General features: G+C 57.8%; 2 protein-coding genes across 2 annotated transcripts; one reads left to right on the top strand and one right to left on the bottom strand.

The window, feature by feature from the left end:
• Positions 1 to 4829: 4829 nt before the first annotated feature.
• Positions 4830 to 7617, bottom strand: VDBG_07338 (U3 small nucleolar RNA-associated protein; the record flags this gene model as incomplete). The annotated part of the gene is made up of 2 exons (XM_003002721.1): positions 4830 to 6520; positions 6573 to 7617. The coding sequence occupies 2 exons, from the start codon at positions 7615 to 7617 to the stop codon at positions 4830 to 4832; spliced, it is 2736 nt and encodes a 911-aa protein (XP_003002767.1).
• An 802-nt stretch (positions 7618 to 8419) lies between these two features.
• VDBG_07337 (predicted protein) lies at positions 8420 to 11377 on the top strand (the record flags this gene model as incomplete). Its single annotated transcript, XM_003002720.1, has 2 exons — positions 8420 to 8927; positions 9117 to 11377. The coding sequence occupies 2 exons, from the start codon at positions 8420 to 8422 to the stop codon at positions 11375 to 11377; spliced, it is 2769 nt and encodes a 922-aa protein (XP_003002766.1).
• Between the last annotated feature and the right edge of the window lie 18 nt (positions 11378 to 11395).

Below are 11395 nucleotides of genomic sequence, written 5' to 3'. Positions count from 1 at the left end.
CGTTGGAGGCGTCCCCAAGGGAACGGTTCAGTTAGTACGTGAATTCGGGGATCAAAGAGTTGTACTACAAGCGAGGGGGTGAAATGGGATCTTCATGGGTACGGTTTCCCACACAGAACGGGGGTGTGTGTCAAGGCTTCAGTGGCTTTGGTGGAGCGAGGAGATTGGGTTGTTCTGTCGGCGTGGAAAGATGCAGTTCGAGACGAAAAGATGCGCCGCGTGTCGTGGGGTAGATCACTAGCCGTCGTCGTGAGCCGTTGCCGTGCTTGTCCCCTGTCAATGTTGAGGGTGTCGCGCGACTTCGATGCTGCGTAGCGGTCCCGTTGTTCGAGGCACGCACGGGGTACCTAGATCGTCGAAGGGTTGGCGCAAGATGGACGCTGCCGAGTGCACGCGCGCTGCGGTTGTTGGTCGAACCCGGCGTCCAAGTGTTGCTGTGATGGCTCGATGCGTCTGAGCCGCGCTCGTACTCCTGTCTTGACCCGGTGATTGCGTGGGCGGTTGACGAAGAGGGGAAGGGGGAGGGGGGGGTGGTTGCGTCTGGTGTTGTGTCTGTAAGGCAAGTAGGTTGAAGGTGGAAGGACGGGCAGACAGGCAGGCAGGCAGGCGGATGGCAGACGTGCCAGCGGGAGGAGGGCGACATGAATTGGGGCGGTGGACAGTGGGCTGTGAACAGTGGACACCAGGGGGGGAAGGAATAAAGAGGGACGCACTGGTGAAGGGTCCCGCCTGCCTCCCTCTGCGTGTGGTGCTCTCTGGGCTGTCTTCCGCAAGTGCACCTTACGCGTAAGCTGTGCGGCAACAGCCAATGGGAGATGGCCTGCAACCTCAGAGCGGAGACAGACGGCCAGGTGGGTACGTATCTCTCCAGGCTGGAGCCCCACTTTGCCAATGGGCGAGTCGCACTGATGAAGGAGGGAAAGAGCGTCGTCGGTGGTCGGGTGCGTTGCGACCGGCCGGCCAGAGCCACTGAAGAGCGTCCTGTACCTGCCAAACGGCACTGAAGCTGGGCTGGGGGGGGAGGGGGGTTCCCCAGTCCAGCCAGCAGTCCTGACGAGTTCCGAACGTCTACGCAGACACTGGAGCCTCCACGCAAGCGTCTGAAGCCGCGCCTCCCCACAATGCGGACGTCTCATTTCCTTTACTTTACGGTATGTGTACAATGCAAAATCGATACTGTTTCGCCGTCAGATTATCTTTTGTCGATGAGCTGCATCATGCCTACGGACACTTTGCGCAGGATGTGCACACGTGCAGGCCAAGTCGCATCACGGCACCTGGCATGCTCGTCCTTCTCCTCACCGAGCCGCAGCCCACTACCTAGATGGGTACATGGTAAGTAGGTCGGTACCTACGGTAGGTAGATAGGTACCCAGCCACTCGATGTTGGCAGCTGTTGGTGGGTCGTAAGCTCGGTCGGTACCTGGGTGTCGAGGCCAAGGTTCAGGCACAGGCACGGGACCCCGACTGAGGAGAGAAATGCCCAGTAGACGCTACTCCAGCATGATCGCTCCGACTCCGACAAGGTGATCGATCTACCGAGCTTCGGGAACCCCATTCGTAGGCAGTCATCATCAAGCCTCAACTGTCATTGTCATTGTCTCAATTCCTCGATCGTCTGTCCCGCAGCGCTGGCCGTGGTACAGGCTTGTCCCAGAGTTCAGGGCCATATACGCATGCACTTCCACACTTCCAGACGAGGTGGGGATTCCGCCGAGGGGGCGATGACGAGGCGCAGGTGGCTGTTTCCAATTGTGGCCATGAGCAGCGTTGCTGACCAGACAGGTAGAGACAAGCAAGACACAGCCTGTGAGCCAGAGGCCCGGAAACCCCAAGAGGGGGCTACCTTGCTGTGGCTCAGCACGCCTCCTCGGCCACCCGTTCAGGTGCTGTCGGACGCGTCCTGTGGATCTGCAGTCCTGAGCGCCGCTTCCTTGGACCGCCGTCTCAAGCCCATTCGTTTCTCGCCATGCGCGATCGACATGTTGTCCATTTTCCCTTTATTCTTTTTTTTGCCTCTCCGTTGTGATTGTCGATATCGCCCTCAAGATTACCCCTTCTGTTACGACCCCATCCCATGGCAATCTATTCTGCCTCCGCAACAGTGCTAATCTAGACCGCCTCCTCTTAGGGTGTGATCACCTAGCTAGCCCGATTTTGTTTGATTTTCTTCCCCCCTCTTCTTACCAGGTCCCTCCACTGGATCCTAGATGCCGTGGTGCCGTGGTGCCGTGGTGCCGTGATGCCGTGCAGGCCACTGCTGTGCTGGACTTGGACCCCTACTCAGTCGCGTCCAACACCAAGACCTATAGCCTGCTTGGCCTTGAGAGGGAAAATAGATTGCGCCCCCGGCTTCAATCGTACGACATGATGGCTTTCGCTTCACGATCCTGACAGTTGCCCAGTCTTGACGCGGTTCGGCCATCAATATTACGCCGCTGTCGAGGAATCTACATGGAGAACTTCCCGCACAGATGCTCTCGAGTGCCGAAGTATAATCTGGTATGTCTGCGACAAAGAAACGAACCCCTCGAGGGAAGCACTCCGACATGCCGTCTGACTTGGCCCGGCGCCGCCCATGCTCAGAAAGCATCGATTCAGAATTGCTGCTGCTCGATTCTGGATCCTCCACGTCGTAACGCTATCGCGTGCTGCCTCCAGATCTTTGAGAACAGGGGTGAAAAAGGCAGAAGCTCAGCTCATCAACTCATCGCGCTAAGGACCCTCGCTACTTAACTCTCTTGCTCACAAGCATCCGAAGACATCCGGCAACGAGGCTTGCAAGACGCAGCCGACAGCCGTCGCGTAGCCTGTAGTGCGAAAACGACTGACACGTCGTCGGCCAGCAGCTCATCTCCCATGTCTGCCGCGTGCCGGGCGGACATGACTAGCGCGCAGCCTTGTGCGACCTTTTTTTTTTTCTCTCTTGTTGGTGCGTGCCCACTGGATCCAAGGGGTACAGCTTGCGCGTACAAGTACGGGTTCTGCTGTGATTGCCACCCCACATCACATGGCGGAGGAGACGCACGCATCGAAAGTTTGCTGTGCAAAGCGCTGGCCCGTTGCCGTCGGGGAGGTGGGTGCAAGCCGCCAAGTCAGCATGAGACATGGGCGCGCGCTGCGTTTCGCTATGGACATGTACCTATAGCCTTGGGACGAACCATTTTGTCCTGCTCGGTACCGGTGACTGGCAGCAGCCGGAGACAGCCAGCTGGGCTCGCTCGTCGCCGCTCGAATGCCATTCGCTGACGACGGCGCTGTCTCGTCTCTCGTTGCGCCAAGCACGTCACCCCAAACCCATTCCCCTTCAAACCTCTTCCTCGCAGCTTTAAAAATAAGTAGGGACCAATGTCTTGGTGCTCTCCTGTCATGACCATCTCCTCTCTCTCGCTTGTTGGGCTGTGATGTTTGGACACTCGCGTACCTTAGAATAGAGATGACGAGGCCCGTACTCGGCTGCTCGTGGGAATCCGCTTGTCGTTCTTTGCGATGATGTGGAACCAGTCCAACACTTCCCCTTTGGAACAATCAAACCGGAAGCTTCTGCTCTTTCATTCTTTGCCATGTTGCATGTAACCTGCCTCCACATGGTTCTTTTTCCCCATTTCATTGTCCACATTCAGGGACGGCAGTCGTGACAAAGGCCAGCTGGGAGCTGGTCGCCCCGCCGAACGAAACGAACAGACCAGCCAGAGAGCCGCAATAGTCAGGAAGTCGGGTCGGGGCATTTTGGGGGGAGGGGGGTTAGGGACGCGCGTTCAAAGTCCTGTCGAGACCACAGATCAGCATCCCAGACGGTATCCACGCGGCATCGCCCACGCGCTAACCGCATCGAGCCGAGATCTGGAGTTTGTCCGCTTGGGCAGGGTCTCTTTCGTCTGTCTGTCTGTCTGTCTGTCTGTCTATCTATCTATCTATCTATCTGGTGCAAACGCAGCAACTCACTGGGTGACTAATCCTCCGACAGCCGCAATCCCGGAATGCCCTCTCGAACCTAATCACCAAGTGACGACACCGTACCAAAATAACGTTCGCCTGCGGCCCCGCCCCCTTTCCCCCGGGGATGGCTCATGTCGCAATCGCTTGTACTGCAAAAAAAAAATATGTGTGTATGGTTGAGTGTGCACGGCCGAGAGCACGGTCTGCATCAGAGTTCGAGAAGAAGAGGTCCCGTGATATTCCAGGGCGGCTGAGTCGCCAGAGATGCCGATGAACCTTCCTCCGGGCCCAGCGAGCCGTGTAAATCACCAACAGACAAACTAGGGTGGAACGAAATCAGGAGAGCACAAGGAAGAAAGAAGGAAAGAAAGAAAGAAAGAAAGAAGAAAAGAAGAGGCCAGCGCCCGTCACTCTCCCCACTCGATTACGGCCCTAAGGCAAGCCATGGAGCTTGTTCTGTCTATGCTCTGTTGGCCATGCATCGTCGAGGAAACCTCCCCATTGCGAAAGAGCGCCTCTGCATGGGCAAGGTACGGCCAGCAGCCGCTCCACACTTGCCATCACTATCGGGCAGGCCTGACGAGTCACATAGAGGGAGGCCGGTCCGGACTGAGCGAGAACAAGCTTTGCCATCGAGATGGGCCTTGGCACGGGGTCGCATGCGTGGCTGTCAGGCGCAGTGTGGTGGACCAAGCTGGAAACCCGGAAGCGAATAGATTTTGACTCCAGAGACTACCCCAGGAAGAACAGACCGCAACTGCCCCATCTTCTATCGACAGGCTGCAGGAAGTAGCTCGTCCCGCCTCCTCTCCTTTGGGGCATGCTTGACGCGATCCTCCTCATTCACCGCTGCCCGTTTTGCTTGTCTACTCAGTACAATGTCATGCCACTCATCTCCTTTCAGCCTCGTTGGCGCCAAAGTACCGCTCGGGGAGGTCAACGTCCCACAGTGGCCTCTCCACAAGGACAGCCTCCAGTGATGGCAGATCCGACGAATCGCCTGACTCGGACGCCGGCTGAGCGGCGCCATCACCGGCAGGGTCCAGGGCTACAATGCCAAGGATCGGCCTGTACTTGTACGTGTACCACCACTTCTTGCGTCCGGAGCCGCTGCTGGCATCCATCTGCGTGTCCCGGTTCCGCAGCGTCGCGAGCGCATCATGCTCGCTCTCATTGCCGAGATCGTCGTTGTCATTGTCTTCATCGTCATCGTCCTCCTCCTCTTGATCGGCATCTGCCATGTCCGTGTCGCTGCCCTCGGATCGCGTCGCCGCCGCCGCGTTTTCGAGGTCGGTCTGCCAGTCCTTGCCACTGACATAGCGGTCAACCTGCTGGGGGACGAGAGAACCGATGGCCATGCGGTTGCCCGCACCGCTCTCTGCGCCCTTGCGCTTCCTCTTCTGGCCCGCCTTGGCAAGCGCTGACGCGTTGCTGTCGGTAGTCAGGGCCGTGGAGGCGGCGCTGGGGTCACTGAGGTCCTGCGAAAGATCGAGCATGAAGAGGAACGACACGCCGTAGATCCAGGCGCGAGGACCCTGCCAGAGGATTCCCTTGGCGAGGTCGCGCGTGTCGCGGATGGTGTTGGGCAGACGAGCGGAGGGGTTGCGGCGGGACCAAGGCGTCAGACCGCCCTCAAGCGGGTTGAATGCTAGTATGTGCCAGACGTTTGTCACGGCGAGGAGGGTGTAGGGTGCGTCAGACGCCTCGGGCGCGAAAGACAGGACGACAGGCGGCGCAGGCAGCTTGGGCAGCAGCGTGGACGCGGGGGTGTGCTGCCATCGCTCTTTGCTACCCGTTGCGTCGTCAGCCTCCTCGACGTCGGCCTCACTCTCGGAAAAGTCGCTGTCAGATGACGCGTCGTCATCTTCGTCGGTCTCACCGTCGGAGCGAAGAACCCATGTATCGATGTAGCCAGCCAGATCGGCCACAGCGAGCATCTTGCTGTCAGGGGCAAAGGTCGCGTGCGTAATGGTCCTTTCGTAGTTGCCAAGACCTCCTAATTTCAAGTGCTTGGGAATCTTACGCTTCATGCGCGTCACGCTCTGCGGCCTGGCCAGAGTCGGGGCCTCGTCACTGGTGGCGTCGTGCTTAATTCGCAAGAGGAGCATCCTGGTTCCGTCCTGGATCGCAACGAGCCAGTTTCCGTCCGGCGATATCTGCACCAGGTTGGCTCCGTTGTTGGCGAGCGAAGCGGGGACCTCAATCTGCGAGAGCCGAATATCGGAGGGCTTGGTAGGGTTCTGGTGCTGGAGGTGGAAGGCCTTGAACTCGGTGGCTGTAGCCACGGCGAGCACGCTTCCATCAGGGGAAATGGAGGCTGCGGAAATGCTGGATTCGCCCTTGATAAGAATGGTCTTTAGAAGCTTGCGGTTCTTGTTGACATCCTCGGCGTCGTTGTTGTAGATGCCGTCAAAAGTCTGGCGCAGCCTCCAAATGTTGACCTCTCGGTCCCACCAGCTCACGATAAGGCGCGCCTTGGGTGCGCTCTGGAGAGGTGGCTGTTGAGGAAGGTTCTGAAGTGTACGGTGGTTCTCACGGCCGAGCTCCTTGAGAGGGAGCACAACCGGGGACGCATCGGGTCCTGTCAGGTTAGCATCAGTGAGAAAGGAGAAGAACTCGGGACTTGTGCTCACCTCCTGATACCACAACACTCATTTTTGCGCTCTCAAAGGAAGCCATAGCCTTGACGTCGTGATCGTGGTATTTCCTGCTCCAAACCTTGCCCCACCTGGAGCCTGCGCCAGCGGTCTTCTTGTACAGGACGGTCCTACGGTCCATGCCTCCACTCAGCAGTGCAGTTCCGTCATTGCTTGTCGCCAGACTGAGGACATCCTGGCGATGGCTCTGCAGTCTTTGCATCTGGGTGTAGGTCTTTCCGTCCCATATAGTCACGTGCCCAGTCGAATCGCCAGAAACGATGTCGCCGTTCGGCAGACACTTGACGGACCAAACAATGATCTCCTTGGAGCCGCCGGCAAGATCGGCACCGAGTGTCATCTTGCGTAGCATCAAGCCGTTGCGCATATCATAGGCGCGAAGGGTAGAGTCGCTGCAGCCGACAACGACAACATCGCGGGACTGGAAGGCAATGCTCACCATCTGCGTCTTGCGAGCGGGAGACTTGACAAGGAGACGCTGAAAGCGAAGGTCCGAGTCGGCAATGGTGTAGATGGCCAGCGCACCGTCGATGGTGCCTGCAACGAGCTTGGAGACGCCATCGTTGGGAGAGGCGAGGGCCTTATTGCCGGTCGGGGCGGGCTGGGCGGCGATGCACCAGATATCGCCATGCTGGCCGCTGGCGGTACGAAGAGGCCGTCCCTTCTCGAGATCCCATTCTGTGACGGCGGAGGTGTAGCCTATGCTGAAGAGGCGGGAGCGGCCGGGCATGATGGGTGCCTTCTCGGCGGGGGCATCGAGCGAGGCGTGAGGAAGCTCCTCGTCGGGCTCAACGACCCACACAAGACCGTCGACGGAGCGGTCGTTGCCGCCATGAATGATCTTCTCCTGGTGCCAGGCGCCACTGGAGGGATTCCAGAGCTCAATGTCGCCATTTGCGCGTCCGACAGCGAGGCGGTTGAGGCTCGCCTGGAGGGTGGAACGGGTGGAGGGGCGGGAAAAGGCGAGGGCGTTGATGGGGGAAGGAGGATAAGGAACGAAGCGGCAGCGGTGGATGTCCATATTTGGACGCTGGCTATGGCCTCGTTGAGTGGAATGAATCAATCGGTGTCGGTTCGCGTTGAGGAGGCTGTTACGTTGCCGGTGGGAAGGGGGGAGACGTGGTGCCTGGCGAGCTTCTTCAGGTCTTCGGGAGAGAAGCTGCTACTGAACAGTCTCTTGCCAAATTTTTTGGAAATTTTGTCGGCGGTCGGGGATTGACTGGCCGGGGATGCATTAAGGTGTGGTCTGTGCGCGCGTTGCGACTGCCCCGCCAACTTCACCCCACCTTCCTGTGATGTCGACAAGCAGATTTACATCATGAAGAGTGAAAGAAACCCAGGCATCTCTTTCCAGACCGCTTTTCAGCTTCCCCTGAATAGACTACACGAAGCACCTGAATCATGATGAAGGCAACTCGGGGGGTCAGGCTCTTCAAGGGGAGTCACTCTTAGTCTTGCGAGGCGGCTCGACTGCCACGGCCTGACTGGACTAACTGGAGCTCTTTCCATGTATCTGAAAGCAATGACAGTCTGAGGAAAGTGTGAGGATGGTCAATGGTACCTGCATCGAGAGCTAGCAGCCATATCTATCACTTCGCCTCGTTTGTTTCAATCTCAGATTCTGTCTCCTCCAATGCATCAACAACGCTTTCCTTCAGGCAATCTTCCGACCTCGCTTTTTGGCTGTCTTTCTTGGTACCACCCTTTTGGAAGTGCTTCCTTTCGTTCGAGTCTTACTCATCGCCATCAGAATCTTCCACTCTAGTCTAGAAAAAAGCCGAGAGAACCGTTTGCTTTTCGAGCGTACTAAGCTACCCACAAAGATGCTCCTCAATACGTCATTGCGGCAATCGAGTCCGCGCCCTTGCAAACCCAATTCCTCTCACTATTCTCTTCTATTCTATTATCTTGTTGTCCTGGTTGCTTCAGGACTGGTCGCAGCATCACCCGTCGTTGAAGAGAATCGAAGAGGTAACTCGCTCTCTTCAGACGAACCTACTTCTGCCGAGAGAAGACAGCTGTTCGGTGTTCCGTGGGGTGCCTTCGGTCTTCAAGTTAGCCGGGGCGATCCCGATCCCAAGAATTCTGGCCTCGTCGTGGACAACTCTGAACCACAGCTTCCTCACAAGATCGATCTCACTATCTCCAATGAAATGCCCGTACCTGGTAACACCAACAATGGCCCTGGTGTCATGCCAGCACTAGGCGACATCTCCAGCAACCACGCTTCACAATTCGACGGTTCTCTACCTCTGCCAGTGCCAAGCATGCTGGACCACGACGATGTCCCTTCAGTTCCAGAAACCTTTGGTGACGAGAGTACAACCAATGGTCAGCGCCCGGGGGGTCCTGGTGATGCGCAAGGCGCAGGAGGAATGAACCAGCCGCCAACAACTCCCGTCGTAGACGTCCCGAATCAAGCCAGTCTGGTTCAATCGCCGGATGCTCGGGAAGCAACGACTCCAGCAGGACAGGTCTAGTCGCCCTCAACTGTAACCAATCTGCCGGCCAGCAATGCAGCGGGTGCCGGTGTCAATAATGACGCTCCTACGCGCATGGAGTTCCCCAATAACGGTGCTTCACCTCTCAACATTGTGCCCACCCCGCCATCGACCGATGACGTCTCACACAAGGAGAACAGCATAGGAACTGCACCAGGAGCCCAATTTAGCCCTGGCGAAGGAGTTGCACTGCCTTCTAGCGATACAATCTTGGTCCCGGGCGGTTTGTTCACGACTGCCGCACTTCCAGCAGGCCTTGAGGCTTCCCCAAGCAGCGGCGCACCAGATGGAGGGGCTCAGCAAGGTGGCGGTTCGGCCGATTCCCAAGGATTCTCTGCAGATCAGCCAGATGAACCTCTCGTGACAGCGTTCACCGGCGATTTGGGCCCAGGACAGCCTCGAGTCACTGCTCAGCCACTTCAAGGATACCCTGCCCCCCAACCTGAGCCCGAAACAAACGGTCCTGGACAGCAGCCTGGACAACAACCACCCGGCACCGGACCATCACCGGGTCAAGCCCAATCACCTAGCCCCCTAGGAGAGCAGCAGCAACCAGACCCGCGTCTGCCTGCTGGTCAGCCTCAACAGCAAGGACAGGGCCAGCCGGCGCAAGGTCAGTCTACGAGTCAGCCCGCGGGCCAACCTCAGCAAGCCGGAGCTCAGCAGGCTGGCGACCAACAGCAAGATGGGCAGCAAGATCAGGGTGCAACGCTGCACCCAGCAACAGGCAGTCAGCCAGGCGGAAATGCTCAGCAGTCGGGTCAAACCTCACAGTCCGGCGATGGATCTACTCAGCAGCCTGGTACAAGCCCTGGCACGACGCAGCAGAACAGTCAAGGTGCACAGCCCGGACAACAGCCACAAGCCAATAGTGGTTCCAGCAATAACGGGTTGTCCTCAGATGGACAAGCCCCGCGGCCCGGGTATAGACCCCAGCCTGGCGACGGACCACAGCCTGACGACGGGCCCCAACCTGACTATGTGTCCCAACCTGCTCAAGGACTGCAGCCACGACCAGCCTCTGTCACTTCAGGCTCTGGGCAGCCCAAACCACAGAATCTAGGTCAGCCTGCTGTAGCCCAGCCGCCTGCTTCCGAATCCGATCCAGGCGGCCTATCCGGGGCTCAGTTGCCGCCGCAAGCTCCTGGACCAGACAGCACTATTCCGGGCACCGGCTCCCCAAATGAGAGTGAAATCCTGGGCAGTCCTGATTCACTCAGCAACGGATTGCCGGGCAGCGGTGTCCCAACCGGGTTTTCCGCTTCATCCTCAACCCTTTTGGCTATCCCTTCGTCTGCTTGTCCAGCTTGCCCGACATATCCTGGGCCTGGCCTTAATTGCCCTGTGCCCTCGCCAACTATTCCCGATCCGATTCTAGGACCATGCCCGGGGCGAGGGTATTCTTGCAAAGAATGCCTGGACGGATGGTTCTGTCCCCCAAAAGAAACACCAATGCAAAAATGCCCTTGTGGATGGGGATGGCCATGCTATCATTGCGATGGTGGATGGTATTGCGCACCGGGTCCAACTCCTGTTCCACCCACACGTGCTTCACCCCCTCCAATGGTTATTACGACGACTGTTGTGGTCCCTCAATCGCCAACAAATGATCATATTTCTGGATCAAATATTGGACACGGCGGCGGCGCCGGCAACGGCCCTGACAGCGGATCGAATGGTAGTCCTGTCAGCAATCCGAACGGGGGATCAGGCGGCAGTGATAATGCAAGTACTGCGGACGGACCATATGATAACAATGGTGTTGGCGAACAAGATCACGCTCCCCCGATATGCTCAGGGCCGACCTGTCCTCCACTGACAAGTACCCCAGGAAGTCCAGGTGGAGAAAGTGCATGCACAAGAGTTGGATGCCCTTCAAACCGCCCAGGGAGCGGCCAAAGCACTGGAACTGACAACAGTAACGGAGATTGCACAGGGTTGGGATGTCCAGCGGGCAACTCCCCGGGCAGTCGTCCAGCTCCGTATGGAGCCTCATCAGACAACAGCAATGGAGTTGTACCGCCTGATGATGACGTCGGCGAAGGAGACGATGGCATTGTTGCCAGAGTAGCCCCAATTGCAGGCGGATGGTCATACCTCGGATGCTTCAACGACAATCCGCAGCGAACGCTGGGACTGCGACTCAAGAGATTTACTATGCAGGCAACATGTCCAATGAAAAGTGCGTTGCATACTGCGACTCGAAAGGGCTTTCAACTCGCAGGTACTGAATATTCATCGGGGAGTGCTGGTGCGGCAACGTGTTTCCAAATCGCCTAAGTGTCTTTCCTGATATGC

The sequence above is a fragment of the Verticillium alfalfae genome, genomic scaffold (genome assembly GCF_000150825.1).
Source record: "Verticillium alfalfae VaMs.102 supercont1.9 genomic scaffold, whole genome shotgun sequence".
Taxonomy (NCBI): Eukaryota; Fungi; Ascomycota; class Sordariomycetes; order Glomerellales; family Plectosphaerellaceae; genus Verticillium; species Verticillium alfalfae.
Note: the sequence above shows the minus strand (reverse complement) of the source record. Positions and strands in the feature narration are given on the sequence as shown.